Here is a 25130-nt window from a genome sequence, read left to right as displayed (position 1 = left end):
ATGGAGTCAATTTAGGTAAAGGGGCAGTACAAAGAGATCTGAGTGTTCTTATGTATCAGTCAATGAAGGCAAGCATGCAGATACAGCAGGTAGTGAAGCAAGCTAATAGCATGCTGGGCTTCATAACAAGAGGGATTGAGTATAGAAGCAAAGAGCTTCTTCTACAGCTGTGCAGGGCCCTGGTGAGACCGCACCTGGAATATTGTGTGCAGTTCTGGTCTCCAAATTTGAGGAAAGACATTCTGACTATTGAGGGAGTGCAGCGTAGGTTCACGAGGTCAATTCCTGGAATGGTGGGATTATCTTATGTTGAAAGATTGGAGCGACTTGGCTTGTATACCCTTGAGTTTAGAAGACTGAGAAGAGATCTGATTGAGATGTAGAAGATTATTAAAGGATTGGACACTCTGGAGGCAGGAAACATGTTTCCGCTGATGGGTGAGTCCCGAACCAGAGGACACAGCTTAAAAATAATGGGTAGGCCATTTAAGACAAAGAGGAGGAGAGACATCTTCACCCAGAGAGTGATGGGTGTGTGGAATGCTCTGCCCCAAAAGGCAGTGGAGGCCCAGTCTCTGGATTTGTTTAAGAAAGAGTTGGATAGAGCTCTCCAGGATTGTGGGATCAAGGGTTATGGAGATAAGACAGGAACAGAATACTGACTGAGGATGATCAGCCATGATCATAATGAATGGTGGTGCAGGCTCGAAGGGCAGAATGGCCTACTTCTGCACATATTGTCTATTGTCTATTGTAGAGCTGCAGCATATCCTCGTGGCTCTGAAATTCAATCTTCCTGCTAATGAAAGCCAACATCCTATATGTCTTCTTAACAACCCTATCAACTCAGGTGGCAATGTTGTGGGATCCATGGATGTGGACAACAATATCTCTCTGTTACTCCACACTGCCAAGAATCCTGCCTTTAACCTTATATTCTGTATTCGAACTGAATGACTTCACACTTTTTCAGGTTGAACGCCATATGCCACTTTCCAGCCCATCTCTGCATGCTGTCAATGTGCCTTCGCAACCTACAGCAGCCCACCACACTATCCAAACTCCACCAACCTTCATCAGCAAACATATTAACCCACCTCTCCACTCCCTCATCCAAGTCATGTATAAAAATCACAGACAGGAGAGGTCACTCCTTGCGGAACACCACTGGCCATTGAGCTCTAGGCTGAGCACTTTCCATCGACTGGCACCCTCTGTCTTCTATGGGCCAGCCAAATCTGTATATAGCCAGCTAAACTTCCGTGTATCCTACGTTTCCTTACTTTCTGAATGAGCTTACATTGGGAAACCTTATTAAATGCCCTCCTAAAATCTATTAGTACCAAACCCATTGCTCTACCTTCATCAATGTGTTTTATCACATCCTCAAAAAATCCAATAATGCTGGTGAGGCATGAAATGCCCCTAACAAAGCCATTTTAAATGTCTCTAATCAAACTATGCTTTTACAAACAATCGTATCTCCTTTCTCTTCGAATCCTCTCCAAATAATTGCCCAGCATTGACGTAAGATTGACTGCTCTGTAATTCCCAGGGTTATCCCTATTTGCTTTCTTGAACAAGGGAACTACATTTCGCACTCTCCAATCATCTGGTATTGTTCTAGTCGACAGTGAAAACACAAAGATGATCGCCAAAGGCACAGCAATCTCCTCCCTCACTTCCTGTTAGAATCTTGGTATATCCCGTGTTAGCCAAGTGACTTACCTATCATCATGTTTTTCAAAATTTCCAGCACATCCGCCTTCTTAAAATTAAACCATTCGAGCATATCAGCCTGGTTGTCACTGAAGACAGTATCCCTCTCGCTCGTGAATGCCGAAACAAGTATTCAATCAGGACCTCCGAACCTCCTTCAATTCCAGGTAAAAGTTCTCTCCACTCTCCCTGAGCGGCCTTAACCTTATTGTGAGAAAGTGAGGACTGCAGATGCTAGAGATCAGAGCTGAAAATGTGTTGCTGGAAAAGCGCAGCAGGTCAGGCAGCATCCAAGGAGCAGGAGAATAAACATTTCAGGCATGATGCCTGAAGAAGGGCTCGTGCCCGAAACTTCGATTCTCCTAATTCTTGGATGCTGCCTGACCTGTTGCGCTTTTCCAGCAACACATTTTCAGCTCTTAACCTTACTGTGGCCATCCTCTTTTTCCTCACAAACGTGTAGAACGCCTTGGAGACTTCCTTAATCCTACCTGCCGAGCCTTTTCCATGCCCCATTCTAGCTATTCTATGTCCATTATTTGGTTCCTTCCTGGCTACCTTATAATCCTCTGAAGCCCTGTTTGATCCTTGTTTCCTCAACTTCAAGTAACCTTCCTGCTGTTGTCATCCAAGATACCTTAACCCTGCCATCCCTTTCTTGCCTCATTGGGACAAATCTATCCAAAATTCACAGCATGTGCTCCCTAAGCAACTTCCAGATTTCAGTCATGCATTTCCCTGCGGATGTTCCCAGTTGATGCTCCACAGTTACTGCCCAATAGCACTGTATTCGCCCTCCCACAATTAAATACTTTCCCATACCACCTGCTCCTATCCCTCTCCATAACTATAATAAAGGCCAAGGAGTTGTGATTAATATTACCGAAATGTTCTGCCACTAAGAAATCTGATATCTGATCTGGTTCACCCATGACAACAACCCCCTTACTTCTACACTTCTGGGGTTCTATAGAAAACGCTCAATATAGTGTCTGCTCCTTTCCTATTTCTGACTTCCACTCAGTAGAAAAATCCTCCTTGATGACATCCTTTTCTGCAGCTGTGATACTCTCCCTGATTAGCAATGCCACCCCCACCCCTTTTTGCTCACTCCCTATACCTTTTGAAACATTTAAACCCCTGAACATCCAACAACCACCCTGAGCCTGTGATATCCAAGTCTCCATGGCGACAACGTCATAGTTCCAAGTACTGATCCATGCTCAAAGTTCATCATCCTTATTTCTGACAGTTCTTGCGTTAAAATAGACACGCATCAACTCAACATAATGATTGCAACTTAGCCATATCAACTGTGTATCCTTCCTCACAGACTCTCTGCACGCTTTACTTGACTGTTTACCAGTTGCCCCATTTTCTGATCCGTAGCTCCAGTTCCTATCCCAACTGACAAATCAGTTTAAACCCTCCCGAAGATCTCCAGCAAACCTCCTGCCCAGGATATTGGTGCCTCTCTCTTTCAGGTGCAACCTGTCGCCCTAGAACAGGTCCCATCTTCCACGTAAGATACCCCAACGAGCCATATATCTGAAGCCTTCCCTCCTACAACAGCTGTGCAGCCACATGTTCAGTTGCACTTACTCTCTGCTTCTAGCGTCACTAGCCCATGACATCAATAGCAATCCTGAGATAATTGCTCTGCTCGTCCTGCCTTTTATCTTGCATCTTAATTCGCTATATCCACTTTTCATGCCCTCACCCCTTTTCCTAGCTACGACATTGGTACTGATGTATCTACCACGACTTTTGGCTGCTCACCCTCCCACTTAAGAATCCTGTCTACTCGATCTGAGTTATTTAAATGGGACAATTTAGCACTCTTTGCTTTAGAGCGCAGGAGACTGGAGCGGTGGGAAGGGGTGGATCTCATCGACTTTTATATGATCATAAGAGGCATAGATAAGATGAATGCACTCAATCTTTTATGCAGGTTTGTGGAATCGAGAACTAGAGGCCACCAGTTTAGGGTAAGGGGGAAAGAATAAATGGAAACCTGAGGGGCAATGTTCTTACATAGAAGGTGGTATACATACAGAATGAGGCGCCATGAGAAGTGGTTGAGGCGGAAACATTAACAAAATTTTGATGGTATTTCGGCAAATGCATGAATAAGAAAGGTTTCGAAGGATCTGACAACTGCAAGAAAGTAGGATTAGCCTAGATAGACATTTTCTTCGGCATGGAACAATTTAGGCCAAAGGGTTTCTCTCTGGGGTGTAGGACTCTGTGTCTCTATAACTCTAAAACTGCATTCTCTTCGGTAAACTAAAATGTAACAATAACAACACAGCTTTATTGCGTCACAGGTTAGGATTGGACAACCTACTAACCCCTCAACCCAAATGCAACAATGGTACATATGTTCCTAACTGATCCAGTTGTGATTTCAGCCCTATTTCTTGTCTATTCATAGCTTTCGATTCCTTCATCCGTCAAAACCCCATCTGCTTGCACATGGAATTAATTTCACAACGAAATTTCTTATTTTGTTCTGTGGAAAAAGATTCTGGTGACTCCACGAAAGAATTATAAAACTATCATTCGTGTATTTCTGGGGAGGGAGACCACTTATTCTGAAACTATATCTTAATGTTTTGTAGCCATAAAAGAAAACATTCTTCTTATAGCCAGCCTAGGAAACACTCTGATCACCTCACATTTCTCCAAATTCTAATGGGCACAGAGCCAGTATCCAATATCCCCTCATAAGATTGTCCTGCCATTCCAAAAATGATTTAAAGAAAACAAAGTACGAGTTTGGAAGCAAAGAATATAATTTAATCCCATGTTCTATTTTCTGAATATGTACTAGTGAGGTAGATTATTCAAGGTCTAACATTTTTAAATATAATTTAATGAGAATGCCATCTGCTTCACTTCCAGAGCCGATTACATCCAAAGGATCAAGCCAAGCAAAGTGAATAATTTTCTTACAAAATCATAAAGTGCTAAAGAAACTCGGCAATTCTAACAACACGTATGAAAAAAGAAACGGTGTTAATTTTTTTGTGCTCAATATGATTCAACTTCAGAATGAAAGTGGGATGGAAAATTATGTTTTCTTTATGACACTCACAAGAGCGAGAAGGAGCAAGAGCATGGGTGGCAACAGTACAACTAATAAATCCTATATACTTTGCTCTCAGCACCCTCACCATCTACTCCAATTGCTACAACAAGTCTTTGGCAACAGTGTAAAAACATCATTTTCCAGCCCTCTTCAGTTATGAAGAATTGTCCTGTTGGACTCAAAATGTTAACACTCTTCATCTCTCACAAATGCTGACAATCTCATGGATTGGAAGACGTTTAGACTACAGAAGGGGTTTGTTCAGCCTATTGTCTTCACTGTAGTCAATAAAGGTCTTACTGTCCTAATCCCATTTCCATTCTTGGACCATCACACTGGCCTCTAGCAAATTTACAACTCTGATTAGTTTCTAAAACACTTTTAATAAAGTCAGATCTTAACAATCGACATTAATTTAACTTTATTGACTATATTATTTCTATTAATACCAAGATTAACTGTCCCTAATCATTTTGAAATGTGCAAGAGCTCGCTGAAAATGGCTTAACAGCTTATTCCTGCTCCTCGTTCATTTGTTGGCATGTTTATACATATTTGTCGACTAGCATATTCATTTCGTAATTCACACCTGTTGATTACTTTTGGATGTAAAATCGTCATGCTTTTAAACGTTGCCATAAAAAACTCAGAATTCTGTTTAATGTAAATAATGAAATATAGTAATTATTAGTTGTCATAGTCGCTATCTCGCAAAATAAATCTGTTTTCACGATCGCAAATAGTTTATAAATTAGCATCTCACCACCACCCACTCAATGGCATCTGGTAAGAGACAATAAACGCTGACCGAATCAGCAATGCACATGTTCCACGAGTGAATAATAATAAAGAAATCTCATAAATTAGCACGTAAGAGCATCTGTGATGAGAATTGTTCGTCATCAAACTTATCCAAGTATGTCTTTAATACAAGGCCTTTTGTATCAATGGCGATTGTATTGCTGACTGCTTGTTGCATCATTTCATGCATAACATTCAGAAGGATAAATTAAGTGTGTATATCTGTGAATGGTTAAGAAATTTACAGGATACAACATCCAAGTTTCTTCAAAACATCGTACAATAATTAAGAACATATCACTTTTGCACACTACTGATTACTTCAGTAGTTTATTTGATCCAAGCAATTCAAAAACAATCGTGAACTCAAGCGTTTATATATCGTCTGGCAAAAAAAAAACAGACAGGTAATAACAATTAATTTTCACATTGCAATTTGTCAAAAGTCTTTATATCGTTGGAACCATGCTGGGTAATGAGCCATTAAAAAGAAATTCTTCAATGACACATATACGGAAGTCAGTAGTTCAATGTTGTTGCAATGGCATCGATGGGTTGCTATTAATCATTTGGGAATTCCAGTGAACGCTGTCATTGTCCAAATGTTGTTGTTATATTCTGTAGTATAAAAGATAAAGCATTTAACTTTAGCGTAAATAATGCATGGAGAATATTAATAGAAGTGCACAGATATAACCTGTTTGATCTATATGATAGGGAAAGAGACAATAATAATTCCAATTGATCGAATTGACATACAACTACTGCAATCCAATCCCACTAACGCATAGAAAAAAAAACTCATAAGGAATATTAATAAAATTATTTATCCATATTGATTTCTATCCTTTTATAACGATTGAATGGACAAAATGTAGCTCATAATTTGGTTAATACACTATAATACATATTTCTCATCTTTGTTGTTTGGAGCATGTTATATTGGAATACCAGCACAGTAAGCCAAATCTACTTATCCCAAAGTACTAGATGTGTTTAGGTTGAAATGTTTGCAATCCATCTCAAATGCCAGTGAACATGTAAAATTCCACACTGCTTTAAAGGTGCGCTCATATTACTATAACAGGAGTCTGTCTGAACTGATGTATATTGACCATGATATTTAAATTCAAAAGGTTGACCAAGGGAGTCAAATTAATATCACTGTGCTTCCCCTCCCCCCACCCACCCCCCAATTATGCACAATTCACCCCACTGTGAACAATGGATTGGCGATGAGACACATTTCACTGCATTAATTTTGTACGAAATGTAGCAAGAAATATTTAACAATTTTCGAGTTTTTCATGTATTTTCTTTTCAATTAGCCATTGGGAAATAAGCTATTCTCCTCGAAAAAAACATCGCAAGCTTAGTTTTCACACGAACATTTCAACGAAATCTATGGGTGTCAGTTATACTGCTTATCCTTTTGGGCCTTTCTGAGGTTGCGTCCTAATTTTATAAAACACGAATATCCCTTTAATATACAAGTCTAATTCTACAGCGTGTTTTTGTTTGGGGGGAGGGCGGGGGAGGGAGGGGACACTGTTCAGTGGAGAGTGCAACACAGATTCCGAGAAAGGTTACACCTGGCGTATGGTTCAGGATTAGCTAGCGGATGCATTTGCTTTCACTTGGAGTTTAGTCGGGTGGAACACTCTCCAAATGCATTGACTAAACCGGGACTGCCGAGGAATCTATCGCAAATGACCCTGGCCCCACCCGCCTCCATTCGCTGCCTTTTCGTTTCCTGGCAGTGGCGTGAATAGTCCAAAGATGACCAGCCATATGTGCATATTCAGCGCTCTTTCCTACTGGACACAGTGTGTACTCAACATTATGTTCCACTGTTCTATATTGAAACGATCGGGTGTTCTCTCGGTTCCTTTGAACAAAACCTACATTCTGGTAACATTGCTATCAGCGAAAAAAAATACCATGATAGCATGACGATGTTCAGCATCACCTTTACACACAGAACATGTTGAAAACTTAACCCTGTGAGTTTTGGCAAAGAGGAAAATGTCAGAAAATGAAATATGTTTGTTGGCTCATATCAGTGAACAACGTTAAAATACGATTGAGCGATGTTAATTTAATCATGTTAAAAACAACAAGAACGCTACCGTCATAAGTTCGATTTAAAGAGGAAATAAGGGAAGACATGAATGGCATCTAAATATTGTGGAGTAGACCTTGGAAAGTAGCCCGAGGTTAAATCTAATTTCGAACTTTTGAAGTCTTTTGAAATTCTTAGAAAAAGCAGCAGATATTGAAAACTAAACTCACATTTGCATCAATCTTGGCCACGTACATTTAACTGTTCCCCTTTGCGATACCTATCGTTCAACGTAATTGTTTCGTCAGCATGCACTGTCGAGGTGTTGATAGTATTTTCCTTCACTTCACTGAAGGGCAAAGTTGCATCGTAGGGTTTTATGAACAAAAAGTCAGTTCCCTGTGCATTTGGGGATAAATACATCCTATAGTCCTGGCGATTACGAACAGAGATCGTTTGGTTTTCTCCAAGATAGTTCAGATATTCTGCTGGAGACTGCCTCTGATTACGGCTATCCAAAGAATTTGAACACGCACAGCAAAACTCAGAATTGTAATCACGAACATGTGTACCTTGACGCAATTTAACGACAAAAAGGATAATAATTGTCACAAAAAATATCAAGGAAATTGTCCCCAAAATAATTATTAAATACAAATTAAGATCTGAAAAGTACTTGGTTTTCTTGAGCAAATCACGAGATTCAACGAATGTTTCATTAGCGCTGCTCATTATTGAAAACAATAAGGATGCTTTGCTTGAAAGGTTTGGCTCTCCGTTGTCCTTCACGAGGATATTCAGACGTTGTGTACTGTGATCTTTATCAGTAAGTGGCCGAGCTAACTTGATTTCCCCAGATTGAGGCCCTAAAGTGACTAAACTACTGTCAGTAGCTCCAAGTAATTGAAAGGAAAGTCGTGCATTCTGGCCAGAATCTGCATCAGACGCGATTATCTTGGTAACTAAATATCCCGGAAATGCTGATTGAGGTACCTTTCGCAACGTCGCTGAACCGTTTCTCGTTAAAGGAGAAATTATTATGGGGGCATTGTCGTTTTCATCGAGAACAGTCACAGTAACAGTAGTGCTACTACTCAGTTTAGGAATTCCATTATCCATTGCTTGCACGCGAATTTGAAAGCTTTTTGTTTGCTCATAGTCAAAAGAACGTAGCGCATAGATGCTTCCATCGTTGGAATCAATATCAATATAAATTGGAACCGAAAAATCTTCGTATTGGTTACCCAGAATAGAATAGGATACGCGCGAATTTTGTCCAAAATCAGGATCCAAAGCCGTAACTGTAAAGAATGAAGTACCCCGAGCATTGTTCTCCTTCACGTATACAGTATATAAAGATTGCGTAAAGCTCGGCGTGTTGTCATTTATATCTGTTACGAACACCACAATAGTTTTATTTGTGTAAAGAGGTGGAGTTCCAGCATCCCAGGCAATAATGGTCACATTGTACAAAGGAACCATTTCACGATCTAGTATGCCATTTGTAATTAACTTATATTGGTTCTTCAGAGATTCTTGGAGTTTAAAAGGACTGCCCGTAAGCACTTGGCAATCAATTCTCTCATTATCTCCAGTATCTCTGTCCGTTACACTAATTAAAGCTATTGTCGTACCTAACGCCGCATCCTCAGGGATTGCATTGGATACTGAGGTCACTTTAATTTCGGGCGTGTTGTCATTGACATCAATTAATGTGACCCGGACTTGAGTGTGTCCCGCCAGTGATAACGCGCCTTTATCTGCAGCTTGTACTTCAATTTCGTAAACAATTGACTCTTCAAAGTCTAGAACACCTTGTACTTCAATTTCTCCACTTTCTGCGTTCAGCCTGAACAGCTGACGCACCCTTTGAGATGTATGTGTGTTGAAAAAATATTGTACCTCAGCATTCGTCCCTTCATCTGCATCATTCGCTTTGAGCTGGATGACCAAAAAGCCTTGCGGGACATTCTCGAGCAAGCTGACTTCATACTTTTCGTGTTCGAACACAGGAGCGTTGTCATTGGCATCCAGAACTGTAACTATTATTTCGGCTGTACCCGATCGTTCCGGAATGCCACCGTCCATCGCCGTCAGTACAAGATGAAATGTTGAATCTTTTTCTCGGTCCAAAGACCTCTCTAATAACAACTCAACAACTATACTGCCGTCACTTCGGGTCTGTGTGTTGAGACCGAAGTATTCGTTCGAACTGATCCGGTAAGCGCTGACAGAATTGCTGCCTACATCCAAATCTTGTGCGCCCTCCAGAGGAAAGCGCGCTCCTGGGGCAAATGACTCCGCGATTTCCACGAAAATCTTGTCCTTTACAAATGTAGGTGAATTATCATTTATATCTCTCACCTCCACGTCGACGCTATATATTTCCAAAGGATTTTCCATCACAACTTCAAATGAAATTACGCAGTTTGAAATATGCCCACAAATTTGTTCTCTTTCTATTATTTTAGAAACAAATAAAATCCCATTTTCTAAGTCGACATCGAAGTATTTACTCGTCTCATCAGTGACGAGACGGAATTTGCGAGTAACCAGTCTCCTAATACTTAACTTTAAATCTTCGGCAATATTCCCCACGAAAGCTCCATGCTCTAGTTCCTCCGGAATTGAATATTGAATTTGCCCCAAAACAATGTCAGTGACGAAAAATAAGCGAATTAAATAAAGCAGGGTGCCCGATGCTAAGCTAATGTTCCGTCCTTCTGCCATGCTAGTTTATTGCTGAATCGATGTGTACACGGAATAGAAATTTGTCAGTTTTCTCAGTTTTTCTCCGAAATTTCTCAATTATTTTTATGAGAAGCCATAATAACTGCAAGTAGCGATGTCAAAGTTGAAAAGAAATGTGAATATTCAACCTCCGCCTTGCAGAATAACGCCGCAATACTTAGCTGCAGAGGTCCTTTGTCTTCTTGCTTGAGTCCGATCAGAGATGAAGGAGGATAGATCTCTCGGAGCAACCGTGCTTTCTATTGGTACAAAGCGTCACGCAGAGTCCAGCCCAATTCAAGCACTTAAAGCGAGGCTGTTTCAGGACATAGATAATTTTAAATTAACCTTGCACAACATAAATACCATCTACTTGTGGGAAAAAAAATTGTATGCTACTAATATTTTCATTTACTTATTTAAAATCACTTAAAAGGGTATTGCTACCATTGACTATTTGTCCCCCTTTACATGTAACTTTGACCTCAACCTTTCTGACTGTCAAACACTTCATACAAGTAATGGCTTCTTTCTAACTATATATATTTAGAATAATGAAATATGCCATGACGAAGACAAGCAAAAAGTATATCGAGACAAATCGTCTCAATTACGTTTTTCCAAACGCTGTTTACAATACAGTTTTCACATGATTTATTCGCATATTTAACATTGCTTTCATGACTTCCTCATTGCCAGAGAAATTCAGTCTGTGTTTTGGTTTATTTCTTAATATCTGCAGAGAACAATAGTACATTTCCAATCCGAATTAAAAGGAATAATTAATCAAACAGAATTTAAAGGTACATAAAGTGCCCACTTGGGTGTCGGTTAATGTGTCATTATGAGAAAATTGTCCAGTTGATCATGCCCTATTCCTCAATAGACCTATAAAATCGTTCCAATTACATGTATACTGAATAGCTTTGTAACAGTTAATATAATTTGATTCCATCACTTGTTCAGGTAATTTGTTCAGGATCGCAAATCCCGATGGCTAAAACACTGCATAATCCTTTGACAATTAAAAAAAACTGCCTTCGGTAAAATCGCCACTCACGAAACAAAACTTTTGTTTCCACTTTCCTTATTAAAAACAGCATATAAACTCAAATATTCATCGTAGGTTTTCCCTTACGCATACCTGCCCTGAGGTGGGCAAACCCGCTTCTGCTACATTTCAATAAAACTCAAACCACATTCCGAGTAGTGTCATGCAAAAGTCCTCATAGGCATCATACTGTTCCAAAGGGTTCCTAAAGTATCCAGTTCTCACCAGGACAATATCCTCCAGCTTAGATTTATCCAGTGATCTGTAAAATATACAATGCAGCGACGAATGTCTCAAATGTCGCCCATGCGCCTGCAGTTGCAAAGGGAGGCCCACCCCAAACATACATTCACGTTCTCATGCGAAGCTTTTCAATATTAAGTCGATGATTTTGCTCGACCGGTGTGCAGTCTGATTTCTTAAGGGGCTTACGGGTTGGATAGTTGCATCCACGAAGACTATTTCTCCGACAATTATTCGTATTTTTCTTTCTTTAAAATAACACGGATTTTCTTTCATATTTCCTTTGGCGGATGTGAAGCGTACTGCAGAATGCAAAGCGAACTGCATCAGCTGAAGTATCATGGCCTCCAAAGGCATAGCGCACTTGTCACCCATCTCCCGCGATATACACCCGCCACCACGCACTCCACCCCGCTCCCCCCCACCCCGTCCGCAGAATGCACTCACTCCACTCTCAGCAGTCACCTCTCCATTCCTCCCGATAAATTTTACCACATTCCAAAGGATTTTCCATTTTCTTATTCATGAACAGCAATATCAAAAACGACAGCAGTGTTGCATGTTGGGAAGATTGCAGGTGTTAGGGAAAAGTTGCATTTTTTTCGTGGTGACCTGTTTCAGATGCGCAGGGAGTGAAAGAAGATGGGCAGTGATATTCATGGCAGGCGAAAACCATTGTTGGCGATGAAAGAAAAGGTGGCAACTTCGGAAAATGGGATAGAATGTCTTCCTATAAGTGAGAAATGTTATCAATATCACGTGTGAGAGAGATTGAATATTATGCACTGTGTACACAAGGGAAGGGCACCGGGCAGTAAACAGTGCCTTGGAAACAAGACTGAAATCTAATCCAACATGTACGAAGGACATTTTTGGGCTTCGCGAGTGAAAAATATCAATGGTGAGGCTGCGAAGTTTCCGAACTAAATATGTGTATTTCAAAACAAAGCACGTTAACTAATTAAAATGAGGTATTATTGGGCACATGGTGAGTGCATGATGACAAAAAGCGCGGAGGTTTTGCTATGTTTACAGTCGTCTGCTGGTGGACAGATTCGAATTGATATCAGGATATGACTTAGCAACCCGACAAGGATTTAATATATCATGTGTGAGGGAGATTGAATATTGTGCACTGTGTACAGAAGGGAAGGGCACAGGGGACTAAACGGTGCCCTGGAACTGGTAAGTGCTCAGTTCAAATTGTGCTCTGGGCAAGTCTGACGACGAACAAGACACGAAAGATTGAAGCCACTGTTGATCTCCTGCAGTGCCAGGACAGAGGTCCAGGCCAAAGCTATAGAGCTTTCTCCACTCAAATAACAATCACTTACCTTCCCGACCAGCTCTGCGCTCCGACTTCACTTCCGCCCAGCTCCTGCCGCTCTCTGCTGCAAAAAGACCGTTGGCATCGAGGTAAGTTTCCCCAATGATCTCTAATGTGCGACTTCGTCATAAAAGTTTGACACTTGGACAATTCTTTCTTTTCTTTCAAATTGTGTTCTGAATTTTTTTTATTGAATCTCAAATCGAATTACTCTAAATCAATTCAAGTGGAGTAAACCAAGTAGCTGCATTTGGGGAACCTTTATTATCAAATTGCAAGTCTAATCTTTTTCCAGATCCTGTTGGTATTGGTCACAACTTGCCTTAAACATTGTTGTGAGAATCTAATAGCAAACTCCAAAGGCTCCCTTTGTTTATGGATTCTAATCAGCTGGCTTCAGTTGTTTGATATCAAATTTACAAATAATGTCCTGCAAACATTTTGATATAAATTAGGATATTCATCAGATTGCATCTCAGTTGGTAGTTCATATTGAGGTAAAGAAGAGAAACTGGAAGAACTGCGGATGCTGTAAATAGAAACAAAACCAAAAGGTGCTGGAAAAGATATCGGGTCTGGCATCATTTGTGAAGAGCAATCACAGGTAATGTTTCAGATCCGGTGACCCTATCTCAGACAAATCGGAACCTCTTCCTTTACAAACCCTTTTGAAAAAACAAGACAACATAACCTTGCTAAAGGTGCAGCATCGTCACTCTTATCGCTTACAAATTCTACATGAAACTTAATTGTGTTACGATTTACATTTGAGAAGTGCTCATGAAGAAGTAAGCAACTAATTCAATCAAGTGCATTGTTCATTACTAGATCGAATGCCATTTACTCCCTCGTCACAGCCAAGGCATATTGCTACAGGAAACTATCCCAGATATAATCTAAATTTCACAAACTATCTGGCAGGTGCATGTCTATCTCTCCCAGTCTATGTGAAGATTAAAATCTCCCATTAATGTTAGATTGTCATTGTTATGTTGTTGCCTAATGTCAGTATTTATACAATATAATACTTGTTAGCTGCTTCCAGGGGGTCTATATATGACACACGTTATTGTTTAGATTGATTTACGGTTTCTCAATTCCACCCATAAAGGCATGACTGGTTCTTTTCCTCTTATTGTATCTTCTCTCACCATGGATGTGATTATGTTTCTATTCTTCCCTCTCTCATTTTCTTTGTCACTCCAGTAAATTTCATAATCTGATATATTTGTCCTGGCATCAAAATCGTGGACAATTGAGATTTGCCTTGCAAAGATCATGAAATAAGCTATGAAACCTGTATTTAGAACATTTTGCCGCCAACTTGAATACATCTCCTCTCATATGAACATTTCCCTCATCATTGTGTTTATAGCCTCTTCCACCTCTCTAGTTATACAATTCTCAAAAGCATTTGTCCTGGCATTGATGTGATCAACGCCTCCCCAACAGTCCAGTTCTACTTCCCAATAGTTGTTGCCATTGCCCCAAGAATCATAATCATTTTCTCCATCACTGATCGGTATGCTATGCATTTTTTCTCAAATATTTTTATTTTACCTTTCCCAAAATGTTCAGGTAATAATACAGCGATATTATCTGTCGAATGTTCTTTCATAATGTCACTACTCACCGCACATATTCTTTCCACAGCTGTTACTAATTTATGGATAATCGTTTAGGCAAAAGAGAGGACTGCAGATGCTGGAAACTTGACTTTCGATCAGAGTGGTGTTGGAAAAGCACAGCAGGTCAGGCAGCATCGTGATGAAGGGCATTTGCCCGAAACTTCGAGTTTCCTGCTCCTCTGATCTAAACTGTGCATAATCATTTGTCAAGCATTTTTAAGTTACTCGTGTGATGTGTCATCACTGAATGGCCAGCATTTATTGTACATAAATAGTTGCCTAATAGAAAATCTCCAGTCCATGTGCTGCGAGTTGACACACAATACCACGAGATAGGGAATTCCAGTATTTTGACCCACCGACAGTGAAAAAAAGCTGCATATTTCCAAGTTAGTATGATGAGAGGCTTGGAGGTAAAATAGTAGTTGTTGGTTGTTCATGCATCTGTTACCCTTGATCCTCTATATGCAAATAGTCATGGATATGAAAGGTGCATTTATGGATCTCTGTGAATTTCTGCAGTGCAGCTAATAGGTATTCCACACTGGCACTACAGAGTGTCAGTAATAGAGGTTGTGAGTGCTTGTAAATGTAATGCCAGACAGACGGGTTCCTCTGACCTGGATGGTGTCAAGCTTCTTTAATGTTGTTGGAGCTGCAATCATTCAGACACATGAGGAGTATTCCACAACATTGCCGATTGTGCCTTATAGAGGGTGAACAGGTTTTGGGGCTCAGAAGGTGAGTTACCTGCCGCAGTATTCCTACTCTTGAAACAATGGTGTTTATGTGACGAGTCACGTTAAGTTTCTAGTCAATTGTAACCCGAAGGATGTTAATGATTGGGCAATCACTGATAATAACACTAATGAATGTCAAAGACTGGTTGTTAGATTGATAATGGTCATTGCCTGGCATTTGTGTGGTGCAAATGCTGCATGCCCCTTATCAGACAAAGCACCAAAACTATCTAGATCATGCTGAATTTCAGCACAGACTGCTTCCGTAACTGAGGAGTCAGGAGCGGTTCTGAGCATTCTCCAGAAAATACTCCCTCTTCTTATATTAAGCTGGACAGAAGATTATTGATAAAGCAGCTGAAGGTGGCTTAGTCCTGGACACTCCATGAGGAGATGTCTTGGAGTTGAGGTGACGGTCTTTCATCAACAGCAATATCCTTATGTGCCAGCTATGACTCAAACCACTAGAGGGTTCATCCCTGACAACTATTGATTCCTTTTAGCTAGGTCACCTCGATGCTACACTGGTCGAATGTGAACTTAACGTCAAGCGCTGACACTCTCATCTCATCTCTGGAGTTCAGCTATTTTGTCCATATTTAAACAAAGGCCCTAATGAGGAGAGGAAATGAGAGGCTCTGGAAGAACCCAAACCTGGCCTCACTGGGCATGTTTTTTGCTTGCAAAAAAAATATTGTTTGAAAAGGCTGTTGATGAGATTTAGTATAGTTAGTGATGCTGACCCTATGCATGTTTCTCCTCCACTGATGCTGCCAGATCTGCCGTGTTTCTCCAGGTTGCTCTGGTTTTTTTTCACATATTAGATTTCCAACATTCACAATATCCTGTTTTTATGTTTTGCTTAAAGTGAGATTAATTTCATTATTCGTGTCAACTGTTTTCATGATTATCTCCCATATACCTATGCCCGCTAATTTTGGACTCCCCAACCCCAGGGAATAGAATTTGTGTATTTACTCTATCCATGCCCCTCATAATTTTGTAAACTTCTATTGGTCAACACTCAGCCTCCGACGCTCCAGGTAAACCAGTCCCACCTGTTCAAGCTTTCTCTATATCTCAAATTCTCCAACCCTGGCAACATACTTGTAAATCTTTTCTGAATCCTTTCACGTTTCACACTATCTTTCCGATAGGAAGGAGACCAGACTTGCAGGCAGTATTCCAACAGTGGCTGAACCATTGTCCTGTACAGCCACAACATGACCTCCCAACTCCTGTACTCAATACTCTGACCAATAAAGGAAAGCATACCAAATGCCTTCTTCGTTATCCTATCTACCTGCGACTCCACTTTCAAGGAGCTATGAGCCTGCACTCCAAGGTCTCTTTGTTCAGCAACACTCCCTAGGACCTTAGCATTAAGTGTATAAGTCCTGCTAAGATTTGCTTTCCCAAAGTGAAACATATCGCATTTATCTGAATTAAACTCCATCTGCCACTTCTCAGTCCATTGGCCCATCTGGTCAAGATCCTGTTGTAATCTGAGGTAACCCTCTTCGCTATCCACTGCACCTCCAATTTTGGTGTCATCTGCAAACATACTAACTGTACCTCTTATGTTCGCATCCAAATCATTTATACAAATGGCAAAAAGTAGAGGACCCAGCACCAATCCTTGTGGCATTCCACTGGTCACCGGCCTCCAGTCTGAAAAACAACCATCCACCACCACCACCACCCTCTGTGTTCTACCTTTGAGCCAATTCTGTACTAAACTGGCTAGTTCTCCCTGTATTCCATGAGATCTCACCTTGGTCACCAGTTTCCCATGGGGAACCTTGTTGAATGCCTTACTGAAGTCCATATAGATCACATCCTCAGTTCTACCCTCATCAATCCACTTTGTTACTTCTTCAAAAAACTCAGTCAAGTTTGTGAGACATGATTTCCCACGCACAATACCATGTTGACTATCCCTAATCAGTCCTTGCCTTTCTAAATACATGTATATCCTGTCCCTCAGGATTCCCTCCAACAACTTGTCCACCACCGAGGTCAGGCTCACTGGGCACTAGTTCCCTGGCTTGTCCTTGCCACCCTTCCTAAACAGTGGCACCACGTTTGCCAACCTCAGTCTTCTGGAACCTCGCCTGTGACCATCAATGATACAAATATCTCTGCAAGAGGCCTAGCAATCACTTCTTTAGCTTCCAACAGAGTTCTCAGGTACACCTGATCATGTCCTGGGGATTTATCCATCTTTACTCGTTTCAAGACATCCAGCACTTCCTCCTCTGTAAAATAGACATTTTGAAAGATGTCTCCATCTATTTCCTTACAGTCTGTATCTTCCATATCCCTTTTGACAGCAAATAATGATGCAATATAATCATTTAGTATCTCTCTCATTTTCTGTGGCTCCACACAAAGGCAGCCTTGCTGATCTGACTGGTCTTATTCTCTCTCTAGTTACCCTTTTGTCCTTAATGTATTTGTAAAAACCTTTTGGATTCTCCTTAATTCTATTTGCCAATGCTATTTCATGTTCTCTTTTTGCCCTCCTGATTTCCCTCTTAAGTATACTCCTACTATCTTTATACTCTCCTAAGGATTCACTCGATCTATCCTGAGGTATGCTTCGTTCTTTTTCTTAATCAAACCCTCATTTTTTTTATCATCCAGTATTCTCTATACCTACCAGCCTTTCCTTTCACCCCAACAGGAATACACTTTTTCTGGATTCTCGTTATATCATTTCTGAAGGCTTCCTATTTTCCAGCCATCCCTTTACCCGCGAACATTTGCCCCTGACACAGTGCCCCTCCCTCAGTCACCTGCCCTGCCTTGTTTCCGAAGAGCAGGTCAGGTTTTGCATCTTTTCTAGTAGGTGCGTCCACATACTGAATCAGAAAATTGTCTTGTACGCACTTAACAAACTCCTCTCCATTTAAACCATGAACGCTATGGCAGTCCCAGTCTTTGTTTGGAAAGTTAAAATCCCTTACCATAATTACCCTTTTATTCTTACAGGTAGCTAAGATCTCTTTACAAACAGGAAGACAGCTAATGATCCGTATCCATGAACACCAACTAGCCACGAAACGACACAACTAGTTATCCTTAGTAGCCACACACGCAGATGACAAGCAACATGAATTCGACTAGGACAACACTACTATTATAGGGCAAGCCAAAGAGAGAACAGCCAGGGAATTCCTAGAGGCATGGCACTCAGCCACAGATTCTATCAACAAACACATCGACCTGGACCCAATATCCCGGCCACTGCAGCGGACAGCTGGAACTGACAACCCGAAGCGGCAGAGACAAACCACTATAAATGCCGGAGGAAACATCACGGAAGCGCTTTACAGGAGGGTCCCAAGCACTGAGGATGTCACCTAGACAGGTGGCGAAACGTTTGCAACACAAATTCCCAGCTTGGCTTACAGAACCACAACATTTTATAAAATGTTTTGGACAGCTATTTGCAATGCTTTACTGGTTTGCTAAGAAGTTGACAAATTCTCCAATGTCCTTCATCAAGATATTGTATTTTTCGACCTTACTACGATCTTGTTTGATAAACTTCATGGTGCTCTGATTTCTTCAGAGTAACTGTGATTGAAAATTGATCAGCAACATTTTCCACTCATCATAAGAAATAGAGTGAAACACAACGATGTTCTAAGCTTTCTAATATCCTTATTGTGATGTAAGGAGCACAAGAAAGATTTGGCACCATATTGCCCTTGATAGAATAGGCGATTATTTTTCTTCTATATTAAGATTCAAAGCATAATAGGAAAAAAAGGAGCAAAAGTTTTATTTCCCATAATATGCGCATTGTATGAGTACAGCGCAAAGCACTGGCCATTGTCATTTATATCAGAATTTGAAACGACAATCATCTGAGTGTTAGGTAGAGAGGTGGATCCAATATCCCAGGTTCTCAGCTATCACTCCTTGGAAATGCATAGCCATTGGGCGAAGATGTTTGGAGATTGAATGTGATGTTGACTGAACTTGGCATCCAATGTTGCCGCAGAACTCGATCGTTTATCTGATTAGAGTGACCACACGACCTGATGCCGCTTGCTTGGGTGCCATTTTGGTTACTGAGTTCAACCTTACCGCTGTTTCGTTACCATACACATCAACTGACATTCTGAAATACATGAACCACAACCTTCTCTGTTCCAAAATTGCAACGTTGCCCATAGTTTGTGCATCAACGTCCACATCGCTTGATATTTCAGAAGCAAGTAACACAAAAACTGTTCTCGCAATTCCTCTGCATAAATTGAACAAATTGTGCAATTTGGATGAGCCGAAATTGCTAAAGGAATATTGGAATTCAGCGTTGGTGCGTTCGTGTAAATAAATATGAATGCAGCTTTATCACAAACGTGCCCTTTGGGAAAAAGCGGAATTCCTTTGTGCGTTAAAATTAACGTCTATTAGATTAGCAATAATTTGAATTTGGCAAGACCTGCCTGGAAAACCTCAGTTTATAGCCGAGAATACCTGTTCAAAGAATGGATGGTGGTACAGGTTTAATGGTTTTACAAAGAATAACTCTGACATTGTTTCTTGTCTACATTTTGAGGCTAAAGTATTAATTTAAACTAATCGAATAAATGGTCATCATTTTCAAACCAATATATAGATTATCCATGCCTTTGCGTGGGAAGCGTGTTCCAGGTGCAACTAACTCAGAAATGGACAATGAAAATGCTCAAAAAATGCAGTGAGTTCCCATTTGTATCCAATATATCCCCTTCAACAGGAGAAAGGTCCAAATTACTTTCACGACAGACTTCCAAAGACATGGCACAGATCGAGATTTCCATTCAAAGAAGTTCCCTGTCTATTCTTTCATTAAAAAATAACGCACCATTTTACACATTTACCGCTCGAGATGCTTTTTTTTTCAGAAAGCCGATTAAATATCTTCAATGATAGTACCCAATTACTTACACTTAAGTCGACTTTGACGTTTCCAGTCGATGTACCAATTTGAAATTACAATAAAACCGATAAGCGAAATTGACCTGATTTTTTGTGGTCACACTGGCAAGTTTCGGTTTGCATGAGATGCAGGCAGATCATACCATACAAAGTGAATAAGGGCAGCAGAACAAAGCATATTACGAATGCAAAGAAGGTACACAAATAGTGAGATCAGCAGTAAATTTAAAATCTGAGAGGTCTGATCAGAAGTCTAACAATAGCACAGAAGAAGCTGGTCTTGATTCTATTGTTACGTGAGTGTAAGCTCTTGTACCTTCTGACCCACAGAACAGCTTGAAAGACATAATAACCTGGATAGGAGGTGTCTGATTATGTTGGCTGCCTTCCCAAAGCATGGAGAGCGCAGATTGAGCCAATAGATGGAAAGCTGACTTGCGTGAAGGACAACTCTTTCTCCTTGCTTACTGTCCTGGGCACAGCAATTTCCATACCAAGCCGCAATAGAATGCTTTCTATAGTACATCTACAAAAATTGGCAAGAATCTTGTCCAACAACCATATCGGACAAACAGAACAGAAGTAGGAAATGTGGTAAGCTGTGTAGTATATCTGCTATCACTTCTTTTTTTCTATTTGTTTCAAATCAGAATTAATGACACGGAGAGGGATGCAAGAGCGGCGTCCTTTCCTTATGATTGTACTCGGCGTTTAATAACAGCGGCGAAGGAATTGTGGCGTCTTTATATCTCAGACAGCCAATGTTGCTTATTGGCAGGAGCGACGCAAATAATCTTTGCCAATAACTGCAGCAAGATTTTTTATCTCCCCGGAAGCACGCATTTGTCTCAAAATGCTTGACACATATTTGAGTGTGCAATGAAAATCCGGAGGATATACGTATGAGAAGTTCATATATTTTAAGCAATGACCAGCACAGTGGCTCAGTGGTTAATACTGCTGCCTCTCAGTTCCAGGGACCCGACTGGACTCCAACTTTGGGTGACGTTTGCGGGATCTTTCCGTGTCTGCGTGGTTATACGCCGAGTTCTCCAGTTTCTTTCCACATTACAGAGATCTGCTGGTTAGGTGAAAGGCAATTTTCTTTGGCAGCCTTTCGATAATGCATGACTAATTCACGCTAAAGTTGCTATTATTGTCAACTTATATTTTAAATAAATGTGAATAATATCGTATGGAAATTTTTCTTTTCTACTTCTAACTTCTTAACAAAGCGCGTTCAAGCTGTGGAATGCACAGGCTCAGTGTATTTTACGAGATGGATCGTTCATGTCTCGAAAATGCAAAACGGCACTATTTTAACAATGTTAAATGTTTCTCAGAGCGGCTTGTGTCAGAATTCTGTATTTTACTTTTGATATTCAGTCAGAGCTAAACGTCTTCCTTTTTGGTACAAACAAAATTAAGTGACACTATCCATTTTACTTAAAAAACAAACGGAGATTTCAAGATTTGAAATGCAAACCAAAATTATTGGAGGTACTTAGCAGGTCCAATAATATATGTGGATAGAGGAACAGAATTTCAACAAAGGTCATCTTCGACCTGAAACTTTCATCTCACCCATTGTAATGTCAGCTCCATGACCTTAAATTTGGTAAGTGTCATTTCAATTTAAACTATTGTTAATTACGTAATAACACCGCGCTGCCTTCATTACCCATAGGGCAGGAACTGCTGAAATGTGGAAGCTACTCTGAGCAACGCTGAAATAAGGCTGAACTGCTTGACCCATCGGACCATTTTCATCCTTTGGTGAAATTATCGCTTAATTCTCCGCCATTTCAGAGTGCAGGTACGAGCCAAACACATTGCCATGGGACTGGAGCCCCAGTTAGTCCGGAACCGGTAAGGGCATAGGATTTCCTTTGCCAAATTGTATTACTAAAATCGTTGGGTTTTACAACATAATTACAACTACGTCCTAAGGAATACATATTAAAGTATCATCATAGTCTGCTTCCTCTTGTTCTCCCGATAAAGGCTAACAATTGAATGTTTGATCTGTCTGCTGATCGAAGCGATCCGCAACCATGCATGATATGGTACCTCTTACCCTCTAGACTTCTCAATAATCCACTGTTAAACATATTCTAATGAAGCGCCACTGGAATCAATAGGTTCACTGTGTTTTCTCTCCACAGATTTTCTGTGTATCTGCAGCATTTGTGCTGTTTTAGTTATATACCTCTGCAGATGGGTATACGATCAGTATACCACCAGGCACATGATCATGATGTCATCATTTTATCACAGCATGTGCCCTGAAGACAGAACGATTGCAAAATCCTTCGCAACTTGGATGATTTGAATTACGGTGCACAAATAAACGTTTACTACATTTTATACACGAAGAGCCTTTATTTATTGAAAAATCAAGTTTGAACAGATCTCTCGGACAGGAATATTTTTCACTTTTTTCATCAATTTTCAAATTTAGCAAATACGAAAGCACCTACTCATGAGCAATAAGTCGTGACTGACTTTTTTTGATCTTTGGACCGATGAGGACATCGCTGGTGAGGCAACATTTTATTGCCCAGAGGGCAGTTAAGAGTCAACCACGTTGTCGTGGATCTGGGTCCCAAGCAGGTCAGATTAAGTAAGGATAGCAGTTCCCTTCCCTAAATGGCTGTACTAAACCAGAGGCGGCTTTGACAACCCATTACTGGTCATCATTACATTCTTAATTCCACATATTTATTGAATTCGAATTCAACCATTTGCCACAGCAGATTTCGAACCCAGATCTCCAGAAAGTTATTTGGACGTCTGGATTAACAGTACAGCGAGAATTGTACTAGGCCATCGCTTGACATATATAGTGTGCAAGAGGGGGAACCCAGCACATAAATGCATTTTCGAGGAAACTGTCTTGTCACTCCTATACATGAAAGTTGGAGATTTTATTTTTGTTATATGTATGCATGTGTCTGTGTCTCTGTGTGTTCGTGTGTTATCCACGTCGCAACATTATTCTCAATATAAATCAATCAAGATTTGTGCGTCTGATTGATTAAGACTCTTTGTGAACTGTGTTGAAAATACGTCTGGATCTCACTTTCACGATCATCACAGTGGCTCTGATGAAAAATCACAGCAGCCCCGGAATTTTAACTCTTCTTCATTCGCCACGTCAAAAATTCTATCTAAAGAAAAACCGAAAATAATTCCAGTATTTTATGTTCTTAATTCACGAGAGACTTTTTTTACAGGGCAAATTTCAGAAACGTTCATAATTACTTCGGGCAAAAAGAAAGCTATGGCCTTGCATGATGTCACAGAACAGCTGAGAATACGGCTGTTGCTCTGAATGGAAGTAGATTATTATATCTATAGTTTATACCTATAGTACCTACGCGACGAGATTTAAAGCTTATTTTTCGGCTGCAAGGCAGAAACACTCTGCTAATTCATTTTAGATGATAAAAGAGAGTGCGCAAAGTTAGTAAGTTGGTCTGCACTTATGCGTTATTGCGCATTGCAAAAGCTGTTCGTCACTGTTATTTATCACAAAAAAGAGAAAAATTCGCAAGCGAAGCAGACTAAGCTGCCCTCTGCTGGCAAAATGAGAACATGAACTCTTCCGAATTAAATAGTTCTGGAGTCATACAGCATGGAAATAGACCCTTCAGTCTAACTAATCCATGCCAACCATATTCCCAACTAGTCCCACATTCCCGTGTTAGGCTCATACCCCTCCAAACTTTTCCTGTTTATGCACTTATCCAAATGTCTTTTAAAAACGTCAGTTATAGAGTCATAGAGATGTACAGTATGGAAACAGACCCTTCGGTCCAACCCGTCCATGCCGGCAAGATATCCCAACCCAATCTGGTCCCACCTTCCAGAAACCTGCCCATATCCCTCCAAACCCTTCCTATTCATATACCTGTCCAAATGCCTCTTAAATGTTGCAATTGTACCAGCTTTCATCACTTCTGGCAGCACATTCCATACATGTACCACCCTCTGCGTGAAAAAGCTGCCCCTTAGGTCTCTTTTATATCTTTGCCCTCTCACCCTAAACCTATGCCCTCTAGCTCTGGACTCCCCACCCCAGGGAAAAGACTTTTTCTAGTTATCTTATCCATGCCCCTCATGATTTTATAAATCTCTATAAGGTCACCCCTCAGCCTCTGATGCTCCAGGGAAAACAACCATAGCCTGTTCAGCCTCTCCCTATAGCTCAAATCCTCCAACCCTAACATTGTTGTCATTGTTGGCCACATCCCCCTGATTTATACATCTAATTCAGTAAACTTACAATCAAGGATGACCAACATTATGGGCAGCCGTAGGTCTTCCCATAACATCAAGATGTTTACCAGATATCTTCATTCCCAGTCTTGTTGGGACATTACAATTCTTCTGACAGTTATACTCCTTCCCATATATTTTCCAACTGCATTGCATTATTTGCCAATAACCTAAATGCTTGCTTATCATTAAAAACTCTTCCAAATTCTGTACCAACGAACGTTTGGCAGGTTTGAAAGGACATTCACTTCTACCAGTTGTTATACGTTTTTGAAATCAACTGTAACAGAAAATTGTTATAATTCTGTAATATTTTTGATAAATTTGGACATAGACCATCCATCACGTCTCGCTTGTAGATCAAACAGCCATAAGACCATAAGACATTGGAGCAGAAAGTAGGCCATTCAACCCATCGAGTCTGCTCCGCCATTCAATCACAGCTGATAAATTCTTCATCCCCATTATTCCACCTTCTCCCCATAACCTTTGATCTCTATGACAATCAAGAACCTATCTATC

At 40.5% G+C, this 25130-nt stretch overlaps 1 protein-coding gene across 1 annotated transcript in view; it reads right to left on the bottom strand.

The window, feature by feature from the left end:
- Window positions 1-6042: 6042 nt before the first annotated feature.
- LOC132823108 (uncharacterized) overlaps window positions 6043-25130 on the bottom strand; it is a 78712-nt gene continuing 59624 nt past the window's right edge. Inside the window, 3 exon segments of the mRNA XM_060836647.1 lie at window positions 6043-6229; window positions 7904-10380; window positions 14663-14683. Of these exon segments, the coding sequence (XP_060692630.1) occupies window positions 7911-10380; window positions 14663-14683 (2491 nt within the window). The 3' untranslated portion in view covers window positions 6043-6229; window positions 7904-7910.

Source organism: Hemiscyllium ocellatum, chromosome 16 (genome assembly GCF_020745735.1).
Source record: "Hemiscyllium ocellatum isolate sHemOce1 chromosome 16, sHemOce1.pat.X.cur, whole genome shotgun sequence".
Lineage (NCBI taxonomy): Eukaryota > Metazoa > Chordata > Chondrichthyes > Orectolobiformes > Hemiscylliidae > Hemiscyllium > Hemiscyllium ocellatum.
Note: the sequence above shows the minus strand (reverse complement) of the source record. Positions and strands in the feature narration are given on the sequence as shown.